The sequence below is a fragment of the Lissotriton vulgaris genome, chromosome 7 (genome assembly GCF_964263255.1).
Source record: "Lissotriton vulgaris chromosome 7, aLisVul1.2, whole genome shotgun sequence".
NCBI lineage: Eukaryota > Metazoa > Chordata > Amphibia > Caudata > Salamandridae > Lissotriton > Lissotriton vulgaris.
This window is the reverse complement of record NC_141695.1, coordinates 1,768,408,538-1,768,436,399: the sequence shown is the minus strand read 5'-3', so window position 1 is coordinate 1,768,436,399 and position 27,862 is coordinate 1,768,408,538. Positions and strand designations below refer to the sequence as shown.

The window sequence follows — 27,862 nt, the reverse complement described above, 5'->3', positions numbered from 1 at the left end:
GCCTGGACAATAGGTTTCCTGACCAAGGAGGTGCTGGCGCCTCCCCAGACAGGCTTTTGAGTATTGGGGCAGGGAGGGCTGCATTCAGTGAATGCTTTCCAGACACTGCCTGGGGCACACAAGGTGCACCATGCATTTCCCAGTTCAAACCGGTTGCTGTGGCACTCTGCCCCAGCTCTGGCGTGAAACTGGGCAAAGGGAAAGGGGTGTAACCACCCCCTTCCCAGGTCCACCTACAGGAGGGACCTTAAAGGTCGTCCAGCCCCTAAACTTAGTATAAGTATAGGATCCCAGTCCCTAGGACTTTAGATTACCCTGGATGAAACTCAGAAACATATATACTGGATCTTTGACATTCCATTTCGACTGGAAGACGGAATACATCTCTCTTGTGGTCAAGAAGTGACCACCCTGTTCAAACAGGCACCAACAGCAACTTTGCGTGTCTGCATTTTCGAGGCTCCCGCCGGATCCCAAAAAATCTGCAACACAGGACATGGACTTCCAGACATCTCCGACCTTCGCTCACAGCAAAGCTGAGATCCGTGGCGGACATGAGAGACGTGGGACCAGAACTCCTGAACATCCTGCATTTTGCAAGCTGCACCTACTTGATGAGGTAACTTGAAGTTGTGCATTGGGGTGCTTGAAGCCTCAGGCCCAAGCACCATTTTCACCAAAGCTTAGAGGCCCCCACTCCACGAGTGACCCATGGGCCCCGCTTTTTCATTTCAGCTGGGCGCATCCTTGCGGTTCCTAGTCCATGGGCTAGTGAGCCCCTCGAAGACTTCCTTTTAAATCTAACTCATTTTCCTGGTTGCTCCACGCTTGCTTCAACTTCTCTATAAAGGAGAAGTCACTCAGACCTTGCTGGTCTGCACCAAAGACAATCTCAACATCCTGCATGGGTTGCGTTTGCCAAGGCTTGTTGGGTCCAGTCTGGATACCGACACCGCAGTCAACTAGATCCTTTGAGGGACAGCTCGAATCCAGCCCCTGATTGTCGTCGACGCCTCCTGGTCCTCTTGGCTGAAGAGACAAACTTCACATCTTCACCTGAAATCACACAACATTTGGTGCCATCTTTCTATCGCCGCCCTGGTCACTGGCAAGTGACCCAGGCTCTGTTCCTTCTGTTTTCACGTTCTACAGATCTTTGATCCATCCTTCCAATCACCCAGACACTTTCCTGTGGTCAGCTGCAGCACTTCTTTGCAGCTCTCCATTGAAAACAACGACCAAACCCGACACGAAAAGACGGATCACTGACAGAATATCGACAGACAACATTTCGATCTGACAAAATATCGAGGTAAAAATATTGAATGCCAGAATATCGACTGCCTATCTACAAACAGGTAAGTACAAAAATATTGACTACGAAATATCGATTGTAAAGAATATAGACAGTCAAAATATTGAATGTTTTAAATGTCTTAAAATTAATTGAAAACGAATATAATAATAAATATAATTAATGTAAACATACTTAAAATGATTAAATAAATGTAAAATTAATAAATAATTAATTTAACTTTAAAATAAAAAATAATATAAATTTTAATACATATATATATATATATATATATATATATACACATATTATTGACAAAACATACAATATTTTTACCGTAGGATAGCGAGATGGTTAAATTTAATATAACCACTCCAGTGAGTGCAACAGTAGGGAAAGCATTGGATAACGTAGAGGTAAAAATTACTATTCCAACTCCAGAGAGCGCAACAGTAGGGAAAACGTTGGAAAGGGTAGGGGTAAAAATTACTATTCCCACTCCAGAGAGTGCAACAGTAGGGAAAGCGTTGGATAGCGTAAGGGTAAAAATTACTATTCCCACTCCAGAGAGTAAAACAGTAGGGAAAGCGTTGGATAGCGTAGGGGTAAAAATTACTATTCCCACTCCAGAGAGCGCAACAGTAGGGAAAGCGTTGGATAGCGTAGGGGTAAAAATTACTATTCCAACTCCAGAGAGTTCAAAAGTAGGGAAAACGTTGGATAGCGTAAGGGTAAACATTACTATTCCCACTCCAGAGAGTGCAACAGTAGGGAAAGCGTTGGATAGCGTAGGGGGTAAAAATTACTATTCCCACTCCAGAGAACGCAACAGTAGGGAAAGCGTTGGATAGCGTAGGGGTAAAAATGACTATTCCCACTCCAGAGAGTGCAACAGTAGGGAAAGCGTTGGATAGCGTAAGGTTAAAAATTACTATTCCCACTCCAGAGAGTGCAACAGTAGGGAAAGCGTTGGATAGCGTAGGGGTAAAAATTACTATTCCCACTCCAGAGAGCGCAACAGTAGGGAAAGCGTTGGATAGCGTAGGGGTAAAAATTACTATTCCCACTCCAGAGAGTGCAACAGTAGGGAAAGCGTTGGATAGAGTAAGGGTAAAAATTACTATTCCCACTCCAGAGAGAGCAACAGTAGGGAAAGCGTTTGATAGCGTAGGGGTAAAATGTACTATTCCCACTCCAGAGAGCGCAACAGTAGGGAAAGCGTTGGATAGCGTAGGGGTAAAAATTACTATTCCCACTCCAGAGAGTGCAACAGTTGGTAAAGCATTGGATAGCATAAGGGTACAAATTACTATTCCCACTCCAGAGAATGCAACAGTAGGGAAAGTGTTGGATAGCGTAGGGGTAAAAATTACTATTCCCACTCCAAAGAGTGCAACAGTAGGGAACATATATACTTCATATATGAATGAAGAATAATTAAATATTAATACCAATTACATTTTTTTAAAATAATTATTAGTTTTTTATGATAAATTAATTAAATTCAACAAAAATAACCAATAAATGAATTAAAAAATGTACGTATTTATAATTAAATTACTTCCCACCCTATTCCCCTATAAACCCACAACCCACTACTGAAAATAAATTAATACAATTAACATGATTAACATTTAAACAATTATTTAAAATTAATTACCAATTATATTTTAATTACTTACCAATTATCAATTATTTAACATGGAATTACCAATTTTATTTTAATTCATTACCAATTTATCAATTAAATAAAATTAATTACCAATTACATTTTAATTAATTACCAATTAATAATTAATTCAAAATTAATTCAAAATAAATACCAATAAACAAATTAACATATTTAATTAATTTTATTTTAATTACTTCCCACCCTATTCCCTATAAACTCACAACCCGCAACAGAAAATAAATTAATATAATTAATATAATTATCAATTAACCAATTAATTATAATTAATTAACATTTTTTTAATTATCTACCAATTAATAATTAATTAACAAATATTTCAAAATTAATACCAATAACAAATTAACATATTTAATTAATTATCATTAAATTACTTTCCAACCTATTCCCCTATAAACCCACAACCCGCTACAGAAAATAAATTAATATAATTAACATAATTATCAATTAATCAATTAATTAAAATGAATTACCAATTAAATTTTATTTAATTACAAATAAAATTTTAATTAATTACCAATTAATTCAAAATAAATACCAATAAATAAATTAACATATTTAATTAATTATAATTAAATTACTTCCCACCCTATTCCCCTATAAACCCACAACCCTCTACTGATTTATATTACGCAAAAAAAAACATAACATTAATTAATTAAATTAAATTATAAAATAAATATACACTTTTCACACATATAGTAAAATAAAAAACACTTTAAAAAATTGATTTTAACTTACTTACCTATAATTCGATATTTTTGTTGTCTATATTCTGTCCATTCGATATTTTGTCCATTCTATATTTTGGAATCGATATTCATGCTATTCTAGTCGATATTTTTGTAGTCTATAATATGACCAGTCGATATTGTGTCCATTCTATATTTTTAAATCGATATTAATGTAAGTCGAAATAAAAAACTCGATATTTTGACTCTATACCGAAAAGACACCTATGCACCCGGCTTCCCTGGATGAGGTAACATGAGTACTCCAGTGCTCCCATGGGTCTTGACTCTTGAAGTGTCCTAGTTTAAAAGGATGTATGTGAAAACAAGGACCCCCTGGCAATTAGAGTCTTCTAGGACAGAGAAAAACAGTACGTGGGTATCTTCCTAGACAGTACACAATACGGTAAATAATTCAAGAATGGGTAGTTTAAGTAACAGCTGCATTTAGAATAAGGGAAAAACAAGCCCCAGGGAACTTTTTATTTTAAAACTTTGTTGTGTATCTTAACTGATTTTATATTTTCACATTAAATGGTTTTAACTGTACTGATTTTTAAGATGACAATGAACTGATCTTTGTATTCAATTGCAATTGCATTTCACATCTGTGTTTTATGTATTGCCTTTTATGATTTTCCTGAAAATCGAATAAAGCGTATTTTGACTTTGGGTAGTTTAAGTAATAGGAAATTACAAGCTAACAAAAACATGTACGGGAAATTATTTTTATGTTACTTTGAGGTAGATACTTTGCAACAAAATACAATTAAAAAGAGATTATTGGTCACATTTGTGTACAAATCATACAATACATAAAAATAATAACAAGTTTAAAAACACGGAGATATGATTAATCCAATTAAAAGTTGTGGCAGAGTTAATGTCTCATTTGACGCACGTTTCGGCGTATCAGGACGCCTTTGTCAGGAACTTTTTGTTATAGGCCACAATGTTCCTAGAAATTATAAAAAATATGATCTATTTCAAAATTCCAGTACATGTTCAGTCAAAATATACATTAAACACATAATTATAATAATTATATACTGCTTGTTGTCTATAATAGCCTACACATTCTAACAAAAAATAATAACACTTGTACTACCTTCACAGAAGTTTTCACAGTTATTAAAGAATAGAGTCTGAAAAGTATATATAAGGGAATATTAGGCAGAACTGAGGAAAAGGGTTAGAAATAGATGGAGCTAGGCCAAAATGGGAGGAAATGGGTGGATTAGATAGCCATATGGGATAACATGATAATTGGGGATAACATCTTATAGATCTTGCATGTAGCAGGCCTACAGGCATGAAGAGTGAAGGGTGGATTACTTTAAATGGTTAGCGATTGAGGTGAATATAGAATATTAGAATCAACCCCAGTTGTAATAAATATACAAAAGAAAAGAAAGTGTGGTTCATTCAAAATGTCTCAGATTAGACATGAATACTCTGAAATGACCAATGTTTAGTTTTAGTAATACCTGGGTTTGCAGGGACCTGCATGCTTAATCAGCAAGACATGGATACCGGAGAATTCCGTTGTTGTGGTCAGAGCTACATCAAAATGAATGAATGGTAAGTATTAAATGGTGGTTTCAAGTTTAATCAAAATGGGTAGCAACCTGATCTGAATGGTGATATCTCACAATTTACCCTGAACAGGTTACTAAGCTACTTGGCAAATTTAGGTAGGACGGCTTCAAAACATGAGCAGCATATGATGAATTTGTGACAATGCACAGATTGCTGAGATGTAGGGATTAATGTTCTAAAAAATATATATGGATTTTAGCTATATATCTAATAATGTTGCTCAGAAAAAACATTTTATAGTAAGATTGACATTAAGGTCTAGAACGATCAGTGTTACCTTCAGTATTAAGGGGCCGATTATGATGGCGGACGGACCTGAGTCCGTCTGCCACAATAGAGTAGGAGGGACTGTCCGCAGGGGTTGCGGAGGTGCTTCACATGCTCTCTGAAGTCTTAACCTGATGACTGCTGGTCCAGGCTACCATTAGGATAGCTTTCTATAAGGTTGACTTTACAACCACCATCAATAAGGGTCGATTAGACGGATTGGTGTCAGTACAACGCGAAATATTACATCGCATTCCGTTACAACTGAATTTTTACAACGCAGGATCCATTACATCGGATGCCATTACAACGCATGGCATTACATAGCAGATGGTATTACAACGCATGGCATTACATCGTAAGTATAGGTAAGTATACCTTTTTTTAAAAATATTATTAAGTTAATTTAATTATTTTAATTTAATTAATTTAAATAAAATACATATTAAAATAGCCATTCATTTAATTTAATAAAATAATATCTATTTAATAAATGTAATTTTAATAAAAAATGGGAATAATTTAATTTAATTTAAATAATAAAATTAACTTAATGTACATATTTTTAAAATTGATATGAAATTTAATTAATTGAAATAATGTATTTAATTAAATTAATTTAATTTAAAAATGTAATGAAATAAAATTAATTTAATTTATTAAACATATTTTAATTAATTTAACAATTGTAAATATAATTTAAGTAACCCAAAACACAAACCCCTGTACCCCAAAATCCAAACCCTGCCCTAAAACCTAAAAACACCCCTGTACCCCAAAACCCAAACCCTGCCCTAAAACCTAAAAACACCCCTGTACCCCAAAACCCAAACCTTGCCCTAAAACCTAAAAACACCCCTGTACCCCAAAACCCAAACCTTGCCCTAAAACCTAAAAACACCCCTGTACCCCAAAACTCAAACCCTGCCATAAAACCTAAAAACACCCCTGTACCCCAAAACCCAAACCTTGCCCTAAAACCTAAAAACACCCCTGTACCCCAAAACCCAAACCCTGCCCTAAAACCTAAAAACACCCCTGTACCCCAAAACCCAAACCCTGCCCTAAAACCTAAAAACACCCCTGTACCCCAAAACCCAAACCCTGCCCTAAAACCTAAAAACACCCCTGTACCCCAAAACCCAAACCTTGCCCTAAAACCTAAAAACACCCCTGTACCCCAAAACCCAAACCCTGCCCTAAAACCTAAAAACACCCCTGTACCCCAAAACCCAAACCCTGCCCTAAAACCTAAAAACACCCCTGTACCCCAAAACCCAAACCCTGCCCTAAAACCTAAAAACACCCCTGTACCCCAAAACCCAAACCTTGCCCTAAAACCTAAAAACACCCCTGTACCCCAAAACCCAAACCCTGCCCTAAAACCTAAAAACACCCCTGTACCCCAAAACCCAAACCCTGCCCTAAAACCTAAAAACACCCCTGTACCCCAAAACCCAAACCCTGCCCTAAAACCTAAAAACACCCCTGCACCCCAAACCCAAACCCTGCCCTAAAACCTAAAAACACCCCTGTACCCCAAAACCCAAACCCTGCCTTAAAACCTAAAAACACCCCTGTACCCCAAAACCCAAACCCAGCCCAAAAACCTAAAAATACCCCTGTACCCCAAAACCCAAACCCTGCCCTAAAACCTAAAAACACCCCTGCACCCCAAAACCCAAACCCTGCCCTAAAACCTAAAAACACCCCTGTACCCCAAAACCCAAACCCTGCCTTAAAACCTAAAAACACCCCTGTACCCCAAACCCCAAACCCTGCCCTAAAACCTAAAAACACCCCTGTACCCCAAAACCCAAACCCTGCCCTAAAACCTAAAAACACCCCTGTACCCCAAAACCCAAACCCTGCCCTAAAACCTAAAAACACCCCTGTACCCCAAAACCCAAACCCTGCCCTAAAACCTAAAAACACCCCTGTACCCCAAAACCCAAACCCTGCCCTAAAACCTAAAAACACCCCTGTACCCCAAAACCCAAACCCTGCCCTAAAACCTAAAAACACCCCTGTACCCCAAAACCCAAACCCTGCCCTAAAACCTAAAAACACCCCTGTACCCCAAAACCCAAACCCTGCCCTAAAACCTAAAAACACCCCTGCACCCCAAAACCCAAACCCTGCCCTAAAACCTAAAAACACCCCTGTACCCCAAAACCCAAACCCTGCCTTAAAACCTAAAAACACCCCTGTACCCCAAAACCCAAACCCAGCCCAAAAACCTAAAAATACCCAAACACCCCAAAACATATACATCAACACCCCAAAACATATACATCAGTACCCCAAAACATATACTCCTATACTCATACTTATTAAAAAAATTACTTAAATTAATATATTTAATTTATAATATTTAAAAACGAAATAAATATTTTTTTATAATTAATAAAAATTAAATCAATTATAAAATATTACATAAAATAAAAAAAATTAAATACTTACCAATACTTACGATGTAATGGTATGCGTTGTAATAGCATCTGCTATGTAATGCCATGCGTTGTAATGGCATGCATTGTAATGGTATTTGCGTTGTAATAGCTGCGTTGTAACAGCATTACGTTGTAATAATTGCGTTGTAAGAGTAACACACCGATTAGACTGGTGTAAGGTGCCCACTAGAACTAGTGGACTTCATATGCCTGGCTAACGTCTCACACAGTACACCAGGCCACACATCAGAGTCAGAGCCGTCATCTGAAACAGAGTCCAGATTAATGACTGGCACAGTACACACCCAAGCAGAGGCACTCCAGCCCCTGCCGCCGCCCATCGGAGCATTGCCGCCCATGCACACCCGGCCTCACTGCTCACCTTCCACCATCGGCGTGTAGACAGGTGGTCCCACCACGTGCTGCTGCAAGCCACAGGCCCGGGCCCGCAGACATGGCACCCTCCATACCATGCAGCCACGCTGCGCAGGCCACTAGGTCTTACGTCTGGTGCTAGGTCTTGGTTAATCCATGGCATAGGACATACCAGGGCACCTGGCACCATCGCAGCCTGCACAGCCACTCAGCCCAATGGGTGCCACAAACGTTGTGATCCCGGAAGTGAGGCCATGTGGCGGTAGGCCCACACTGCCCGCTGGCTCGGCCTTCACTGCAGTCCAGCAAAGCATACAAATCCTGAGCAGTGTGGATCGCCAGAATGGGGCATCATGGCAGGCTGCACACCCGCTCAGCAGCTTAAGGTGCCAATGACTCAGTGCACCCAAAGTCACCGTCACATGGCGGGGTGCCTGTGCCGGCCGCAATGCATTGTGTGCCGCAAACCCTGTTCAACCCAGGTCAGTGTCCCGTGGCGGGGTGCCTGTGCTGGCCAAAATGCACTGTGTGCCACAAACCCTGTTCAACCCCAGTCAGCGTCACATGGTGGTAGGCCCATGCCGGCCTAAAGGCCTTGGGTCCGTTATCCAGTCACCGCCGGCAGAGGGGTATGTGATGTCATCTGCCCCTTATATTTGTGGAGTCACATGGCCTGTGACGCCTGTGCGGGATTGGTGTGGTTTGCATGCAAGCCTGCCCTCAGGGAGTCGCTGTGACATTCTGACAACTAGACCAGTGACCTGCACATCACCAGCGAGTACGCCTGCGACTGGAAGCAATGAGGACCCCCTCTCTGAGCGTTAGCAGAGTGGTCTTGCCTGCCGTACACCGGAACAGCGCAGGCTTGCAGAAATGACTCATGGGCACTGGGCGTGGTTCAGTCCATGTCTGGACAAGGAAATGGCTGATGCATGTGTCCCTGTTGTGGTGTGCACGGGACCCATAACACATTTTGTTATGTAGGACCCTCTGATTGGCATCCCACAGGATGAGCATCATTGAAGCAGGGGAAATCACTGTCCCTACATTCATCCACACATGCATACATGAATGATGAAAGACATGACAAAGCAGTGCGTCACTGGATATTTATTGCATATCCAGTGCAGATCTGCAGCTGGAGTGGCACAGGGCAATGGCGAACACTCTACACAATATGGGCCAGTGGAGGGCCAGCCAGAATCCATACCGGAAATGACAAGTACCTCGGAAGAGGAAGGGTACAGTCCGCAGTCTGGTCGCTGTGTCATTGGTCATCAAACAGGATGTGGCATTCCATGTTTTTGTCCAAGGTGAGTGCATCTGAGTGAATCGGGGGTCAGTGGAGAGTCATAAGGCCATGTGCGGGACCAAGCAGAAACATGCCAGGTGGCGTAAATGAATGCTACTGAGTCCTTCTGATTACAGGCACATCCACGTCCTCGTACCTGGATGTATGCTCTGCCCCACCTGTGGGTGTTGCTGTACCGGCTGTGGCACGGTGCAACTGACACATCAGGGGCCGGAGTGGTTAGGCCTGCAGCACTGGGAGGCAAAGACACACCAGCCGGCGGAGATGTGGATAGTGTGGGGGCAGCAGCATTCATCATCGCCACGCCTTGTGGCAGCAATGCCATGATGAGGATCTGCAGGGCATGGTAGATCGCAGCTACATTCCTCTGATGTGCAGAGGTGGATGCCATCCTTTCCGCCTCCATCCGCACCATGTCCTTCATGAGCCTCTGCATGTGTGCCCGCTCACGGCGGGTATCGCTGGAGCCACTCTGAGTGGACAGGTGTTCTTCTCTCCGCGTCATGACTCCAGCGATGTCAGTCAGGGCTCGTTGGAGACCATGGAGCGTGGCTATATACCCAAGGATGGCATCAAGTTTGCTTGCCATGATGCTGAAGTCCAACCGTAACTGCTCCCTCTGGCACTCCTCCAGCATACGGCGTTGGAAGGCCATGTCCTGTTCTTGAGGGTTTTGGGGGAGTGCGTGGCTACGGGTGTCTCCTGCTGGGTGCTTTGGGTAGTGGGTGGGGTCTCCTCAATGTAGCTGGGCTGCCCTGATCCTGGTGGTGAGTGGCGGATGAGGTCAATAATGTCTGGGATGGTTTGGGTGTCGATGGTGGTGTTGTCCTCCTCGTCATCAGTGAAGAGTTGCTGTGACTGCTCTACAGGAGGTGTTGATGGTGCCCCTGCGATGTGAAGGGGAGATGGTGTATGACAATGTGTCCACATGTATGTAGCCGCATGGTATATGTTGACATTCAGACAGCATGGCATTGTACATTGTGACAGTCTGTAGATCTGGGGAAGGCCCAGAGTCCTTGTGGGTGTGCACTGTGCTCTGCTTGATTGTGCATGTGTGCCATTGTGCCCACCTCCACCCGTCCCCCCAAGTACCTGGTGGTCACTCACCCTGTTGCAGTTGTGTTGTGTCCTGTCGAGCAGTGTCCGGTCCCCCGACTCCAGCCACAGTATCTACACTGATGACTGTTGACACCAGCTCCTCCATGTCATCCAGCTCGAGCTGTGACATGGGCCCCCACCTCCACTCTGCGTTGCTGCCTTCTGGTTGGCGGAGAGTTTCTTCTTGGTCTTCTGCTTGATGTCATTCCATTGCCTCTTGACCTTGTCCATTGTCCGCTTGTGCTGACCGATGGCATTCAACTTGTCCACGATGTCCCGCCATATTCCATTTTTGGTGCCCAATGACACGTTGGAGGTGATGAACAGTTGTTGGTGGTGTTCCATGACTATGATCCTTTTCACCTGCGGACTGAACTTTGTCTTCCTCTTCTTGTCCTTGCCCTTCCCTGTCCATGAGGTCCCAGGCTGGTCGTCCGGGGTGCTTGTGGGTTTGTGCTCATCCACTGCGCTTGCTCCGGCTGCCTCCAAGGTGCTTGGGTGTTGGTCAGTTTGTGTTTGGGTGTTTTTTCTACTCCTATTGTGATTTTTCCCACCTGCCTAGTGTGTGTTGCGGGCCTGGAGCTGCTTATTGCTGATTTCCTCATCGCGCTTTGGCCCATCGCAGGTTTTTGGGAGTTGTGGTTTGTGTTTTTGTATCCATTGAGGTTCTTGTATTGCGGACATTGTCCGCGGTTTTGGCAGACTATTGCATGCTACTGCCGTATTGTGAATTCCACGTTGACACAGGGTTATTTTCCCGCAATAGGATGCGATGTTGAAAGTTGCGTTACACTACTCTTGCAGTAGTTATCACAAGTTCTTCTGAATATACCCATAAATGTGTCAACTATCACCCTGTGTTGTTGACACTAGCAGATGTAAATATATTGGCAAATGTGTTGGTGAAACAGCTAAAACCGCACAAAGCAGACTTAGTACTTAGACGCAGTGTGGGAGCCCTCACGGACCAGTAAAGACGAGCAGTGAAAACCGGAGCCCTGGTATTAACCTGGCACCAGCACTTTTCCGCACAACAACACTTTACCTCTGGGGACCACAATACCCAGTGTCCCAAATGCCAGCAGGCGCCCACCCTAGAATCTGTGGAATCTAGGGTCATTAGGTTGAGCCAGCGTGCAAGCGCTGCTATGACGATCAGCTGTAGTAGAGTGTGGAAGGGAAGCCGGTCCTTCATAAATGCCTGCGTCTGATTCCTTAATTGACTTGTTAGTCCCTCATTAATACCGCCTCATCTTCATTTGTAACCTTTAATGTACTGTAGGGTGTCTTTCTTTATTGGATATACTTAGTGCCTATAAATTTGTGTCCCTAATGATAAATAGTAATTTCAGCGGTGCTAAAGGGAGCGAAAACATCCTAGACCCTCTAATATTCAGACACTGAGTTCTTTCTTATAGTAACTCTTATCCTAGCATCTCCTGAGACGGAAAGCCGTGAGAAGTGCTTCATGAATATTGAAGGTGCTTTGCTATTGTAAATGTTAACTCTGTTTTTAAATGTTGTGCACAAAGCTCTAGGTTGCTTTCTCACTCCCCCCCCACTCACCTGACTCAGCCGATCAAGGTGCTGGATAGTGGAGACACCTGACTACCCCAGAGGCGGCCGGTGGAGCGAGCTGCCATCTTGGGAGTAGAGAAGGGTGGCGGGCTAGTTGTGGAGCAGCACGGAGGGTACAAAAGCACATGTCTGGGCGCACGCGCAGTTCTAGCATCTCCTGAGATGGAAAGCCGGGAGAAGTGCTGCGTGAATATTGAAGGTGCTTTGCTATTGTAAATTTTAAATCTTTTTTTAAATACTGTGCACGAAGCTTTAGGTTGCTTTCTCACTCCCCCCCACTCACCTCACTCAGCCGATCAAGGTGCTGGGCAGTGGAGACACCTGACTACCCCAGAGGCGGCCGGTGGAGCGAGCTGCCATCTTGGGAGTAGAGAAGGGTGGCGGGCTAGTTGTGGAGCAGCGCCGAGGGTACAAAAGCGCATGTCAGGGCACACGCGCAGCGGGCGCTTGCAGCAGGCACGCCGAAGGCGCGCCAAAGGCAAGCTTGTCTGCGCCCGTCCGCGCCAGACCGAGCCCAGCGGCCACAAACCCTGCCGGTTTTAAGGGAAACTCATCTCCTGCCCCTCGAATTTTATATTCTGGTAATGCCCTACGGTGGCTCAGAATGAGGGAGTCAGACAAACCCCAAAACCACCGGACTTGCCAGCAGAAATTTCCTAGAATACTGGAGGGCCCTATGGCCTGTAGCCATTGTCACTTCCAAAGTGTCCAGAGGCCTGTCAGCCCGCAGATTAAAAACAATTTAAGGGAGAAAAATGTTTGTGGCCTTAAATGCATTTTATGTAATGTGAGGTCTCTGGCTAGGCATCCTTTTGAAATCTGTTATATGATTTCATCACATTCCCCAAATATTGGCTTTCTCACTGAAACCTGGTTAAACGCCACCAACTATCCACTTATTGAAGCGGCCATCCCTGATAAGTATACTTTTCTACATCTGGATAGGGAGGGAAAGACAGGCGGTGGGATAGCAATAGCCTTTAAGAATCATCTTTCTATAAACTGGATTACCACATTAAGAAATGATAGCATGGAGTTAGGAATTTTCAAGATCACAACCTCACCCATAGACAGCTGGAATGCTGCTCTATTATATCGACCTCCGGGCTTGAAGACAGATTTTGTTGATAAACTGACAGAATTAATTGCTATGCATGTGCTTGCTGCTGACAAATTCCTCCTATTGGGGGATTTTAACTTCCATGGTGAAAATCCAAAGAGCTTGGAGGTGAATAAACTCATGTCCACTCTTGATCTGTTGGGTTTGTTCCAAAGAGTGACTGGTTCTACCCACACTGCGGGACATACGCTAGTCCTTATCTTCTCCAATAGTGACCATCTGACCTGCAACCCCCCAGAGCCTCTTACATGGTCTGACCATGCGCTGGTCGGCTTTACCATCAAACTGCCCTGTCCTAAGATCACCACATTAAATACGGGCAAGAAGCGAATCATGCCCAGACCTTGGCGCAATCTCTCAGTCGAAGCCTTCGAGGAGGTCTTCCAATCAGAAGTGGGCAAAAAGGATAGGGAAAATTAGCTAACATTGGAGGGCTTCAACAAGGCATTTGAAACAGTATTGGATGTAGTGATCCCTAATAAAAAGATGGTCCAGTTACAAAACCGCCCATCGGCCCCCTGGTACACCAGTGAACTTAGGACCAAAAATCCAAATGCAAAAGACTGGAGAGAGTCTGGCGCACCAGTAAAGCAATACCTGATAGGACGCAATTCAAACAAGCCTTGACCATCTACCACTCCAACTTAAAAATGGCTAGACGCCAATTCATTCTCAACCAAATTGAAGGTGCTGCCAATGCCCCCAAAGCCCTTTTTAACATTGTAAAGGATTTTGTGTCTCCTCATGCTTGCAGGCAATCCCCTTTAGAAACTCAAGACTTTTGTGATCAGCTTGCTAGATACTTCCAAGAAAAAATTATTAGAATATATGAGAACTTTCCAGTGAAAATTGCCCATGCATCGGATAGCCTGAGCAGGCATGGGGATCTGGATAAATGCATAGGACACACCCTGGGCTCTTTTGACCCAATTACCCTAGAGGATGTCTTCAAAGCACTGGCCTCAGCTAAATCGGGTTCACCAACCGAAGCCTGTCCACCTAAGATTATGGCTCTTCTAGCCACCAGTTGTGCGCCAGCTATTCTCCAACTGTACAATTCATTCATTTCATCCGGGGTTATTGCTAGTACTTGGAAGGAAGCTTTTGTGCATCCTATCCTGAAGAATACGGCAGATCCACTAGAACTCGGCAATTACCGCTCGATCTCCCTCCTACTTTTACTGGCTAAGGTGTTGGAGAGCATGATTAATAAGCAACTGAGTCAATACCTGGAGCAAAACGAAATTTTAGACCCTCACAATCAGGATTCCGACAGGGTTTTAGCACAGAAACCACCATACTAGCAGTCACTGGCTCGCTTAGATTAGAAACAGATAAAGGCGGATCGGCAATACTGTTGCTACTAGATCTCTCTGCAGCATTTGAAACCTTCTCACATAAAATTCTAGCAGAGAGACTGGCTTATTGTGGAATCCAGGGAACAGCCCTAAAATGGTTACGAAACTTCATGTCCGGCAGAACACAAACAGTCATGCTTGCTTCTCATCTTTCAAACCCAATTAGCTTGGACACTGGAGTCCCTCAGGTCTCCTGCCTAAGGCCTACCTTATTAAACATGTATATGTATATGTCTCCTCTCGCAGGGATTGCAGAACAACAGGGCTTCGAGATCATCTCTAAGCATGGGCAAATTTTGTGAATCTGGCGTTCGCGAATTTGTGTATTTGCGAACTCGCAATCCGCAAAATCCGCGAATTCTCGCGAATTTGCAGATTTCTTTGTTTTTATAGTGTTCGCAAGGGTTTCTGCCAGTTCGCGAGGATTTTGTACCAGTTCGCAATTGCAAACTTACTTGTCGGCACGCAACGGTCGCGACTATGTTGTTTCTACGTCTGGGTCATCATCACAGGTTCACAGCACCCTGTTTCAACACTGCCACCCTCTGTTTCACCCATGCCACCCTCTGGTACATCAATGCCACCCTCTGGTTCATCATCATCACTGTAGATTATGGGGGGAAAAGCAAGCACACATGCCCTGCTTCAACTGACATGAATTAATTTGGGGTTGATTTATTAATGTGTCACTGTTTTAAAATTCCACTCTGGCACCTGCTTCCTTATCTGTAATTTGCTTTCTGTTGCAGTGCAATTTTTTTTCTCCAGGACCTTTGTGGCCTACTTGTAGCTATTCTATGATCTGGCTGTGAGGGTCAGAGCAGGGTCATACAATTGTTGCAACTAGCAACTGAACTCTGGAGGGCCCCAGTCAGGAAGCACTACAGGGAATGGTTACTAATGATGAATTTGAACTTTTGCACCTGTTGAGTGCTTTCAGTTTAGCAAAACTCGTTTTTCTGCAGAACAGCAACTGTAATGCCCCCAAAAAACTTACTTGTGAAAGTTGATTTCTAATCCAAAAGTGATCCAAAGAAAGTCAAAAGGCCTCAAATCCAAAAAAGTGCAGGCAAATGTCAACCTGAGGAGTTATTCTGATAAAAATCATAATTTTCAGAAGGTCTATGCTGCTTGCTAGTGGATTTCTTGTGCAGAATTGCAAATTTTGTAATTTCGCGAGTGCGAGATTGTTGCTGCCCGCCGCACCTACATGTTCGCAATTGCGAGCTTACGCCGCACGCCGCAAAATTGTATCACCAAGAAAAAAAATCTGCTACGTGCGAATTTGCGGATTTTCGGTAAATTTGCGATCGTTCGCGGATCGCGAATTTACCGAAAATCCGCAAAATCCGCAAGCGGAACGGATTTTCCGCCCATGCTTAATCATCTCTTATGCAGATGATACTCAGCCCATGTTCCCGATCGGCACGGATACAGTGGCTGAGAAAGCCAAAGGTATGCTTGTAATCTCCAACTGGATGACGCAGAATTGTCTCCAGCTGAATCTTGGCAAGACCGAGATAATGCTAATGGGCAAAGCCGCAGCTAGGCGGTCGGATGACTGGTGGCCTGCCCAATTGGGAGCAGCCCCAGTCCCGACCCAATGTGTTAAAAACCTAGGGCTTAACTAGATCAGCCTTTATCTATGAAAGACCACATTGACGCACAACCAGCTCATGCTACTATAGCCTGCGTCTGCTGCGTAAAATCCTCCCCTTTATGCCGACAACCCATCGAAAAACCCTGGTCCAGGCTATGGTCATCAGCCGACGGGATTATGGCAATGCTCTGTGGCAGGGGTTGGAGAGACCCTGCTTAACAAACTGCAGGTAATTCAAAACACTGCAGCTAGAATGGTATTGAATCGCGCAGCGGGCACTGCATCGGTTCCATTACTGCGCAAACTCACTGGCTACCAGTGAGAAAAAGATCATATTTTAAGATCTGCTGTCTCAATAATACAGCACTTAAAGGAAGAGGCCCCAAATACCTCCAAAAGAGACTCTACAAATATGTACCTCCTAGAAACCTTAGGTCGGGCGCAAGATGTCCTACAAATACCACGCATAAGGCTGTGTCGCTCTGGAGGAAAATCCTTCTCGTACCTAGCTCCAAGGTACTGGAACGAGTTACCAGATTTCCTTCGCGAAATGGACACCTACAGCACATTCAGGACACAGCTCAAAGGCTTCCTACTCTAGTTTCATTTGCTCCCATTCGGTTGCATGAATATTGCTAGTCAACGCTGAGATGCCCCCGGGCGAGTCGAGCGCTATACAAAAATAACTAACATAACATAACATCCTCTGCACACACACATATCTAATACAGAATTAGCAAGTTATTGTTATACAAACATGAAGGAGAGCAATTCGTTATAATTTTTTCTTTGTCTTTAATCCAAATCTGCCAGCCAACACGCGCCAAATTTCTTTCAAGAAATACCTGTGATAAGGACCGGCATTTCACCAGACTGTGTAAGGTCTGATCCAGTTCACGATACAAACACGGAGCGTATTCCACCATTACTCATCAGCGTACTTGATTGAAGGACAAAGTAGAATTGATACGGACAACATACCGCGTCTCTTGCCCAGACCTTATACAGTCTGATGAAACGCCGGTCCTTAGCACAGGTATTGCTTGAAAGAAATTTGGTTCACTCTAAAAGAAGACATTTATATGCAATAGACCAGCCGGGTCTGAAGTAGAACCGGCAGAGAGGACAAAGTGATAAGAAATAGGAGAGCCTGACAGCCCTGAAGAAGTCGGGGGTCTTCCCCTATCAAAGAAACGTGTTGGCTGGCCGGTTTGGAATAAAGACAAAGAAACTGTTTGTATAATGATAACTGGCTAATTCTGTATTAGATATGTGCGTGTGCAGAGGATAAGAGTTACTTCTTTGTAACCTCCCATGGCTACCTTCCCCTTTACTTTGGATGTTACACCAAATGTGTTATTTAGCCTTGTAAGCACTATTTTCTTTTTTTGTGTTGTTTTTACTACAGGCACAACGTGCTTTACTTACGTTCAGCTCCTATGCGTGTTTTCACTTTCGAAGCAGCCGGGACAATGGCGGCTGCTTGTTTGCAATGCCATAGATTTTGCATTTAAATGCGAGACTAATGGCATTGCAAATATTGTTTTTGTTGCAGCCAGAACCCTGATACGGAGTTTAGTAAGAGCCGTTTAGTGATAAGATTAGCGGCTCAATTCGGTACCCTGAGACACAGTTCAGAGGGAGGTAGGGCACAGTCAATATGTTTTTACACAACCGTTGGAAGCCATAAAAAACTTGACATTTCCACATTACGTGAGCTTTCACAGCGCATGCTCGTCCCCGCATGTGCACGTTAGGAAGGTTGGATCACGTGAGCGCTCTGCGGCCTCCTCTGGAAAACATCCCACTGCCACCATCCTCCAGTGTCAGTGGTTGGTAGAGATGGTGATGTCAGAATAACATTTGGAGGAGGTACGCATGGAGTACTATATTTAAAGCTACTGCTAACAACTCATTAGCTTCAAAGTAAATAGGTGACAAGTCAGCGATGCAGCAACATCATCGGGTATCGCAAGAAGTAAAATAGAAGATTTTAGAAAGCGTTCACATTATTCAAGAATTCATTGAGCTAACTTTACAAACAATCCAAAAATAAAATGAGTTGTGCTCCAGATTCTCTTTCAATGTCCTTTATATTCTACTACTCAGAAATGACCATCTGAGTCTCACGTCGTTTAATACTAACGTTCATTGTCTTGTTCCGTGCCGTAGCAATCCGTCTGGGGCGGGGGAAGCAGGAGCTGCTGTCAGATGTGGCCGGCTGTGCGCTGTTTAGTGTCCTGCTGGACACGTTCTAGTGTCTCAGCAGGCACTCGTATTTCCAGCCACTCTCTCGAGGGCTGGACACACATGCACCCCACACCCATTCATCACAGGCGTCACGAGTGACGTGACCCTGCCAATAAAAGGGCCCGGGTGCACGTGCTCGTGGCCAGTTAACTCAGTTTACACCCAGTGTCCATATCATAATTTTAGTAGCATGTGGGCCTAAGGCATACAACACTACGATGGCAACGAGGGGGTCTGACCCCGCGTGATTGCTAGACTCAGTTTTGCTGATCTTCATTGGAGAAAGGAGAGCCAAAATGTAAGGCACCCCGCACCCGCTGTCAGCACCCTTGGCACCACAGGGAATGAAAGCTCACCCAGAGGGGAACCCGACGGCATCCACTAGCCGTGCTCTACAGCCCTCCCCCTCTTTGACTGGCTCTGTGGTGGGAGAGAAGAGACTGTTCGTTTTCAACAGTCTACAGCCCAGCTGCCATACACCTACTGCAAGGGTGAGAGAGAGCTGGTGAGCAGTGCAAAGAAGCTCATATTGTGCTGTTGGGAGGACGGCAATAGTGCATGCACCTGGGATCGCAAGTGTGGCAAAGTCCTGAATTAGGCCCGGCATAAAGTGGCTGCCTGTCATACCCATAGCAGCAGTCTCACAAATCTAAAGGTGTGAACAGCACAGCACACCAACTATCAGCGAACGCCCTGCCTGCAGTGAGAGGAGTGCGGATCTGGCATGCACGCCGCATCTGGCATGCACGCCACTCCGTGAAGGCGCAGACTGCAAGATGGTCACGCGCTGCAGCACCAAGAAGGCTGTTGTGAGCTACCTTGTTATTCAAGCACTGCAAAGTTCAATGGTTCTGCACCCGATACCAGCGATGTGCTTGTAGTGCCCTCCATCACTGCCTCTGCCTCACCCACACAGCAGGAGCCCTCAGACTTGCATGGGCAGCTCTGCAGTCCACAAAGTCGATAGGATGAAAACAGTGCACTAGGCGCATCTGGCTAGCAACACACTCCTGCAGCAAGTTAAGCCGGCTCGATGAGAAAGACACGGCCGGCACGCAGTATGAGGAAGACTGTCATAGCCTCCGTAGCTGATGTGGCAACACCACTTACCACGTGTGGTGGCCCTGACCAGAAGACTGGGGCCGTGCCCTGCCGCACCAACACTGAAGGAGGCAACCACCGGCCTGGTGTGCCCCCCCACCTGCAAATCCAGCTCTGCATGACTGGAGGCTGTAGTAAGGTCTGTCATGGCATCAAAGCCTCAGGCAGTAGTGCCACCAATGGGTCTCTGCAGGGAGCTGCATCTAGCAATGCAGATAGGAAGCAGCCCGGAAAAGACTAATAATTTAAAAGAAACTTGCCGCCCATCATTTGTTATGAACCGCAGTAACCCCACTCACCTGAGGACTAAACGGTGCATGAAAAAAATATGCAGCTGCCTCGTGAGAGGTGCCCGGCCATCTATACGACTGCAGCACATCATTGGCAGTAACCCACCAAGGGGGGAGACCGTGGCTGCACCGGCTCTAAGTGACACCACTTCGACTCCAGTGGCGTAACACAACTTGAGGGGGGCCCCCTGCAAAGGACATGGTGCGGCCCCCCATTCCCCGCATCAGATAAGAGCGACCCGCCATACTGCAGGGGCTCACCCCAGCAGTGAACAATGATTCTGGTTCCGCCATTGGTCACATCTGCCCTTTCTTCGGGCGATTTACATACATCAGTAAATACTGCTGCTGCGCCCTACAGCAAAGGTAGATAACACTGCCTCTGGCCGGCCCACTAAACTCACCCTCCTACTTGATGACCCACCTTCAAGCGTAGCCCTCTCAATTGACCACCTCCAAACACAGACCACTGCCTTTGTCCCTGATACTAACGCATCCATTAACTCTACTGTCACCCTGACGAAACCCGCAGTTATGCTTTTCCGCCCGTCTTTAAAACAAGCCCTCGGATGTCACTGTGACTGCAGCCCATCAAAGCCGTTCATTCTACATTTCATCCTCTGCATGATCCACACAATAAAATTAAATGTACAAAGTGTCCGATTTTTGTTTGATCACACCAACAATAATTAACACTATGTACCCCACTTAACCACACCTCCTGTCAAAGGCAAACCTGATCCCATGTGTAGCACCAGTCACAAAGTACCCCAAGGACTAACTCCAGAGACAATTTGCGATTCATGTAATTAAACCTAAAGTGACAACGTAGCATTTCCCCACCCACTGTCAGCCCAGCAAAGTCTGCAACCGCACAGTAGCCATCAATAATGGCAACATCTGAAACGCATTTCTACTTCCTTCCAATGGCAGCTCCTGGTACATATACCTATAACTTCTGTGTGTGATCTACCACAGACAACAGCATTCTTTGTCTTCCTAAGACAAATCGAATTCTGTCGGTGAACGCCCCTCTTCCCCCTTCCTTACTAATAACTAATAGAGGATAACGAAAAAGATATAGTATTTTCTTATGCAAATAGTGTATCAAGCACTTGCTGCCCGCAGTCCTCACCAGATCCACATGTATCAATATTCTGTTATCGCACCATCCTGTCAACCCTATTATTATCTTGAGATGTTTGTTATCCCTTCCGTGAACTGGGAAAAGCAATACTTTGCACAAAAGCAAGTCCCATGCTCGCAAAGCACTTACATGTTTTACTATCTGGCGTTTTATAGCAAACAGGTAACTCATTCTAGGATTGAAAATTTGGCTTAGAAGAGTGGAAGTTAATACTGAGACATAGGATGGTTGTTTGCATATCTGCCAGACACTCGTTCTTCCCTGCATGCAAACATAATGTAGCAATACAATTTAGCTTAACAAATTGTTCAGAACTGTACCGGAAGGTAAAGAAACAGCCCATATTATTTTTACGAGGAAAAATAGAAGAACATCACTTTATACCCCATGAGATAAAAGCCTTTGCATGCACAGTTTGTCCAAATCCACCACACCTAATTCAAGTCAAGTCAAATATACCTTTAGTACGGCCAACATGGCCCAGAAAGTGCAAGATTTTACAGCATATTATTTTTAAAATTGTCAGCAAATTGTTTTAAAAAATACATTAAAATAGAAGAAACCATGAGGTATATACAATTTAAAAATGGATAAAACGTGTTAGTTAAAAAATTGAATCGAAGTTATATCTTCCTCCCAAAATCTTTAGATAGCAGCATGAGATTTAATTTCAAAGTGCCTAGTGCATTATTCAACAATTATTAGCTTTTAGATGCCCCCCTTGTTGGACATTTCCATTCACCCAGAACCAGATAGTAAAAATGAAGGAGCAATAACTAATTCTTATCTGCCAAGACATTTGGAGATTTAAGAAAGATCCTTCTTGTGCACCACATTGAGAACAAAAACCCTGCCACAGAATAGACAATTGGGGTGCTAGGGCCACATTTCAGTATCCTTAATGTTTCTACACAGGACCCCTGCCTAGGTTTCTGCATATCTGGGCTAGCCATCTCCTTCACGCTTTGCTATACCCCAGGAATGCAAAAAAGACATGGAGCTCGGACTCCCCAGGATGGTCACAAGCGGGATACCTGGACTCGTTTTGCGGTTTCCATTTGGAGGTCAAACAGCGCAGGGGTAGAACTCCAAATCTAAACTGCAGATAGAGTTTTCTAGCTGCTGAAGGTTTAATTAAGTCAAGAACTCTTGTAAGTAATTTTTAGTTGTTGTTTGGAAACTTGGGAACAAGCTACCTCCGGGTCAAACCAGCATTCCCCCAAACCCATACCAACTGATAGATGTTTAATGTGGGAGAACCAAGGAAGCCTAGCAGCGCCCCTTATTTCTAGAACTTCAGACAGTTCTTCTCTGTAGGTGATAAGTTCCGAGGTCAACCATAAATGGCGCAAATATAAGAGGGGTCTAAGGTATAACACTGCCTCCAGTTCCATTAAGCCCAGATCTAAAAGGAGAGGGACTAGAGGGGTGCTGCGCGGTAAGTTAAAGAGGTTCCTGATGTATTGGTTCTCTATCTGCAGTAAGGACTTGGGCCTGCAGTGTCCCCACAATTCTGCTCCATACAATGCACCCCCACAGGACTGGACCTTATAAATTTCCAGTGCCGGGCTAACAGCACTTTTATTAGAATTATTGTACACCTTCAGAATTCCCTCTGTAGACTGAGCTAGTTTTAGTGTTGATTTCCCTATGTGTGCCCCCCAATCCATTGTCTCAGTGATTGTGATGCCTAGATACGTGAATGATGTTACTCTTTCTAAGGGTACATTATTTAGTAAGGGTTTGGACGAGTGCTCTGCCAAGTACCACGCATCTAACACATTTCAGTGTGGTGATCCGCATCACAGCACTGAAATGCAAAATCACGCATAAAAGGCATCGCGCCTCCTTGGGTACCAGTGCTGCTAATCAATGCTGGTGTAGTATTATTTACATGTGGCCACCATCTGTTTTCTGGTGCTTCCCCTGTCTCCTAAATGCGATGCAGTAAACTTCGTTATGCAGTACAGCTGCCTGTGTGGTAGGACTGTTCCCATGAGGCACATAGTCAGACTGATTTGCATATGGCCATGTCTGAACTGGGGTGGCTGAGTGAGCTAAAGAACGGTGATGGATTAAACCCAGATCAGTTGACTGGGGGTGAGTGTTTGTATTGTCAACGCTCCGTCCATCACCCCCTTTGGTTTTTCTTTGTTCGCCCTAAGTTGGCAGGGTATGCTCAGACGTGAGTCCCTTGCTCACTGCCACTGGATTCAAGCAAGCCCGGCTGAAGACGGCTGTAATGCCAGAAACCGGTCCCAGGGTGCTTGATTCCGGTCCAGGGAAGACATGGCTTGGCAGTTCGGGCTGGACTGTTCCCATGAGGCACAGGGTCAGACTGATTTGCATATAGCCATGTCTGAACTGGGGTGGCAGAGTGGGCTAAAGAACGGTGATGGATTAAACCCAGATCAGTTGACTGCGGGTGAGTGTTTGTATTGTCAATGCTCCGTCCATCATCCCCTTTGGTTTTTCTATGTGGTAGCCCTGTAATGAAGGTCCCTTTTCTAAGCCCACAACATTTTGCCGTATTTCTGTGGTGTGTCCATAAAGTTAGGTCTTGCGAGGATTTGTTGCAGGCGCGTGTAAGCGCCATGTACTGGCAGCCCTACGATGTCAGCCGCTTCGAGTGTAACATCTGCAAGGAGCGATGTGCAAAAACGCCCACTCTGCATGGAGGAGCCGGGATCTAAGATTCCAACATGATGACACCACAGCGCTGACGTGCCCAATTTCATTGCTGTTCTGAAGTTGGGGGAATGGACATAACAATGAGTAAGTATTGAAGGAATAACATGCAGGAGTCTGTTTCCAGGCTGATTCCTGCTTGTTTGCTTTAAAACTTTCACAGGCGGTAAAAGCTACTTTCAATAGCAGACATACCGGAATGAAAAACAAAAACGTTAATTGTGAAGGACCCGTAACTGCTGTGACCTAGGTGTATTGGTAAGTCTTACCTGAGTCAGAGCGTTGATTTCTTCAGATGCAAGATAGATATATAGCTGCACTGATTAGGGGTGTTAAACTGAGTAGTTGCTAAATTTGTGACAATGATTTCTGAAAGCGTTAATGTACCCAGGTGACATTGTATTGATACCGCACAATACTCTCTCGGAGTGCATAGAACTTAACGTTCCCTCCCTTTACTGCCATGAATTATTGCTCCTCAGAGGGTTAGCGCCTCCAGTCATCTCTCGTAGTTCCACCTGTTACTGTGGTCAGTCAGCTCGCAGCCATCCAACTCCTGTTGGCCCTCCCGCGGTCCTCAATGCTCCTCTTTTGACTAGAGTCCATCGAGAGGAATGCTCTAACAGTCTACTATTTTGCCTCATCCAGCCTCTCAAGCTCGGGCCTCAGCCTGCTGGTCGCAGGCCTGTGAGGCCCACTTTACACACACACAGAAGAGGCCTCAAGTCCCCTCCACCCAGCAGGTGTTGCATTAATGCACCTACAGACCTTGCTCCATAGACAAGCTGATTTCTCCAAGGGTCTTGGTGCCTACCGTGGCGCAGCGAGCTGTGGCCTAACTCTAGTCTGTGAGCATCAGAGTCACCACTGCACGCACTGCTTCAGGCTCGGATCTCCCCTCCTCTCACACTCCTGGCTAAATGGGCGAAAAACTTCATCCCAGGGCAGTCTAGACCACATAATCCTAAAACATGTTAGATCCCAGTTGCACCCTCCCTCAGACAGATGATCACTGAGGAGGCCCTAGAGGGTAGGTCACTGGGTCTTACTGTGATTTTAACATTCCAGAAACGAACTGATTACTCATAGATGAAAGCAGCTTTTTTAGGAAGGTTTAATCTGACCACAGATTAGCATTTAGAAAAAACTTTTCAGCATTCATAGGCAGAGTAACCAGACATTATGAGAGGCCTGATTGGGCCATAAATGAGCTGCCACTTTTAAAGTGCTGGAGTAAGTGTAACCTGGCGCAAGCAAACCTCTGATTTCTGCAGAGAACATCATATGTATTTATTTTGTAGAGTTACATTAACATGGAGCTGATGGAAAACTGCTTGGCGCTTGCAGATTTGCAAAGACACCTAGCAGGCTGGTCACCATGAGGGTGCAGAGGAATACACCTCAATTAGAGCACATTTTCACACTGATTCACTCATAGATGGAACGTTTTAACATTGGTAAGTATGACGTTTTCATAATTTAACTGTAATAATGGGTGACATTCACGCAGTCTGCCTCTGCTCAGTTTTCAGTAGCCTGCAGTTAGCGCACTTTAGTTCAGTGGTTTTCTTAGAGTTTCTACTTGTTCAAATGGGTTTAATTTATGATATTTATATGTTTCCCTCCTCTTAATTGATTGATTTTGCTCACAGGAAAGTGTCACTCATAGTGGTTGAAATGTCACTCATAATTACACTGAAATTATGAAAATGTCACACAGAGCCATCTGAAACCTTGGCAGCTGTGCTAATTCTACCACACACAGTACATTTGAGCATCTCATAATTCCATGACACACAATTCAACTACAAATAATTTAACCCTACAACATTCCATACCACATAATTACAATTATAGAAATTAAAAAACATGTATTTCAACTTCACTCCATACCACACAATTTCACATCACATAATACCATTCCACACAACTTAGTACTACTACAAACCACATAATTACACTCCATAGTATACAATTCAACTACACATACGTCCACTTCAACCTATATAATAATACTTCACACAACATGTTTACACTCAACTCCAAAACACATAATTACCCTTCACAAAATTCAAGTCAGCAGCATGCTGCACAATTCACTCCGCACAATTATTCACCACACCATGACACATAATTTCACACGTCACACAATTCCACAATTCATCACACAAAATTATTACACTCCACATAATACCACTCAGCACCACGTAATTTACCTCCGCATAATTATGATGTACTCCATATTGCATAAATACACTCCACATTAATTCAGTCTATGCCACGTAGCAACTTTCCACATTACTTCACTTCACACGATGCCTCATAATACCACTCAACACAATTTCCCCTCAACACTTCCACATCACACAAATTCAACTCTACACATTTCCATTCCACACCACATAATTCAACAAGCTACAGAATTCAAACCAACAACACACCACATACATCCAATCTACACCACAAAATTCCACATCCTGCTACAATATTTAACAGCACACCACACAAGTAAACTCCACTACATACCACTCCACAAAACAAAATACCATTCCAGATAAACTCACTTCAAGACACACAAACCCACTCCATGATACACAGTCCCACTCCACAAAATGCCAGTGCACTCAATACCCACAATTACTAACCACATAATTGCACTGCACACCATGCCACATCCAAACCATATATGTCTTGCATGTATGCAAATGCATATATTGCAAAACCATATATTGCAAATGCTTGTTTACCTTCCAATGCGTCCCAGCAGATCCTGGAGCTGCAATCCTTACCCTACCCCTGTCAGCTCTGTGCTGCCTCATCCCTTCTCAGAGAAGCAGTGCCCTATGGGGGATGCTCTCTCTGGGGCCCCCACCTCCATCCTTTTTCCGGCTCTGGCTGAAGAGAAACAATGTATCTTGTTACTTTGCTTCTCTTCAGTCCTGGGTCAGGGCGAGGAGCTCAGAGCAGGCTGCACACTGCAGCTGCTTTAGAGCAAGCCTCTCACAGCTCTCTACAGATGAGCTGAGAGGGCCCTTTTCACATACTGAAGACAGGGCGCTGCGGGGGTGTTTGTTATGCCCCTCGGCTCAAGTTGCAGCAACACAGCCGCAGCTGAGGAAAACTGCCAGGCATTGAGAAAAGGGCCTGCCACGCCACCTAGCGGCCGTTCCCCTGCACTGCTCCCAACACGTTCTGTCACGCAAAGAGAGACTGTTACCTCTACCACAAGGTTCCCAAGTGAAGGAGGACTCCAGAAGAGAATCAGCATCAACTGGGTTTGGGCCTCCTTCATGGGAAGGGTCAATTAATCATTAAAAGAGCTCAAAACCAGACCCAACAAGCATTGGCATAGCCAATAGGTCTCTCTTTGGGACCTAATAAGTGTTTAGGCATGCAACAGTTGATGTTGTTGCACCAAGGATATTGTGCTGCATAAATAAATACTTATAGGGTCCCAAAAGCGAGACCTGTTGACTAGGCCAATGCTTGTTCATGTTTGAAAGTGTGTGGCTCTCAGTTTGGAAAGAAAAATGAGGCCTCTTGTTAAAGCATTTTGGCACTTTGTTACTTGCAGTCTAAATATGTTTCTTTCTCACCCTGGCAATTCCTAAAATGTGTTTCGGTTTTCTTTTCGTTCTGCAGTGTTAATGCTACAAAATATATTGATTTCTATGCAGGTCCATCATTTCAAATAAAGACCACTAGTTACTTTTTGTTAAGATGGTAAAGTTAGTGGAGTGGGTTGCAGGCAGATGTATTTGATTATTTTATAACTTGCCTGACATGCTCCCTGTACAAGTACATCTTATGCAACGGTAATCAACTATACAGCAAGGTAGATGGCCATATATGAGGGAGAGGTTGTTGGACCCTGAGAGGAAAGAGACAGAGACAGATACAGAGACAGG

General features: G+C 44.3%; 1 protein-coding gene across 1 annotated transcript in view; it reads right to left on the bottom strand.

Moving 5' to 3' along the window:
* Window positions 1-8,507, bottom strand: part of LOC147706630 (uncharacterized) — a 153,747-nt gene extending 145,240 nt beyond the window's left edge. The window contains exon 1 of the mRNA XM_086929641.1: window positions 8,417-8,507. Coding sequence (XP_086785767.1) covers window positions 8,417-8,507 — 91 coding nt within the window. The remainder of the gene's footprint in view (window positions 1-8,416) is intronic.
* Window positions 8,508-27,862: the final 19,355 nt, after the last annotated feature.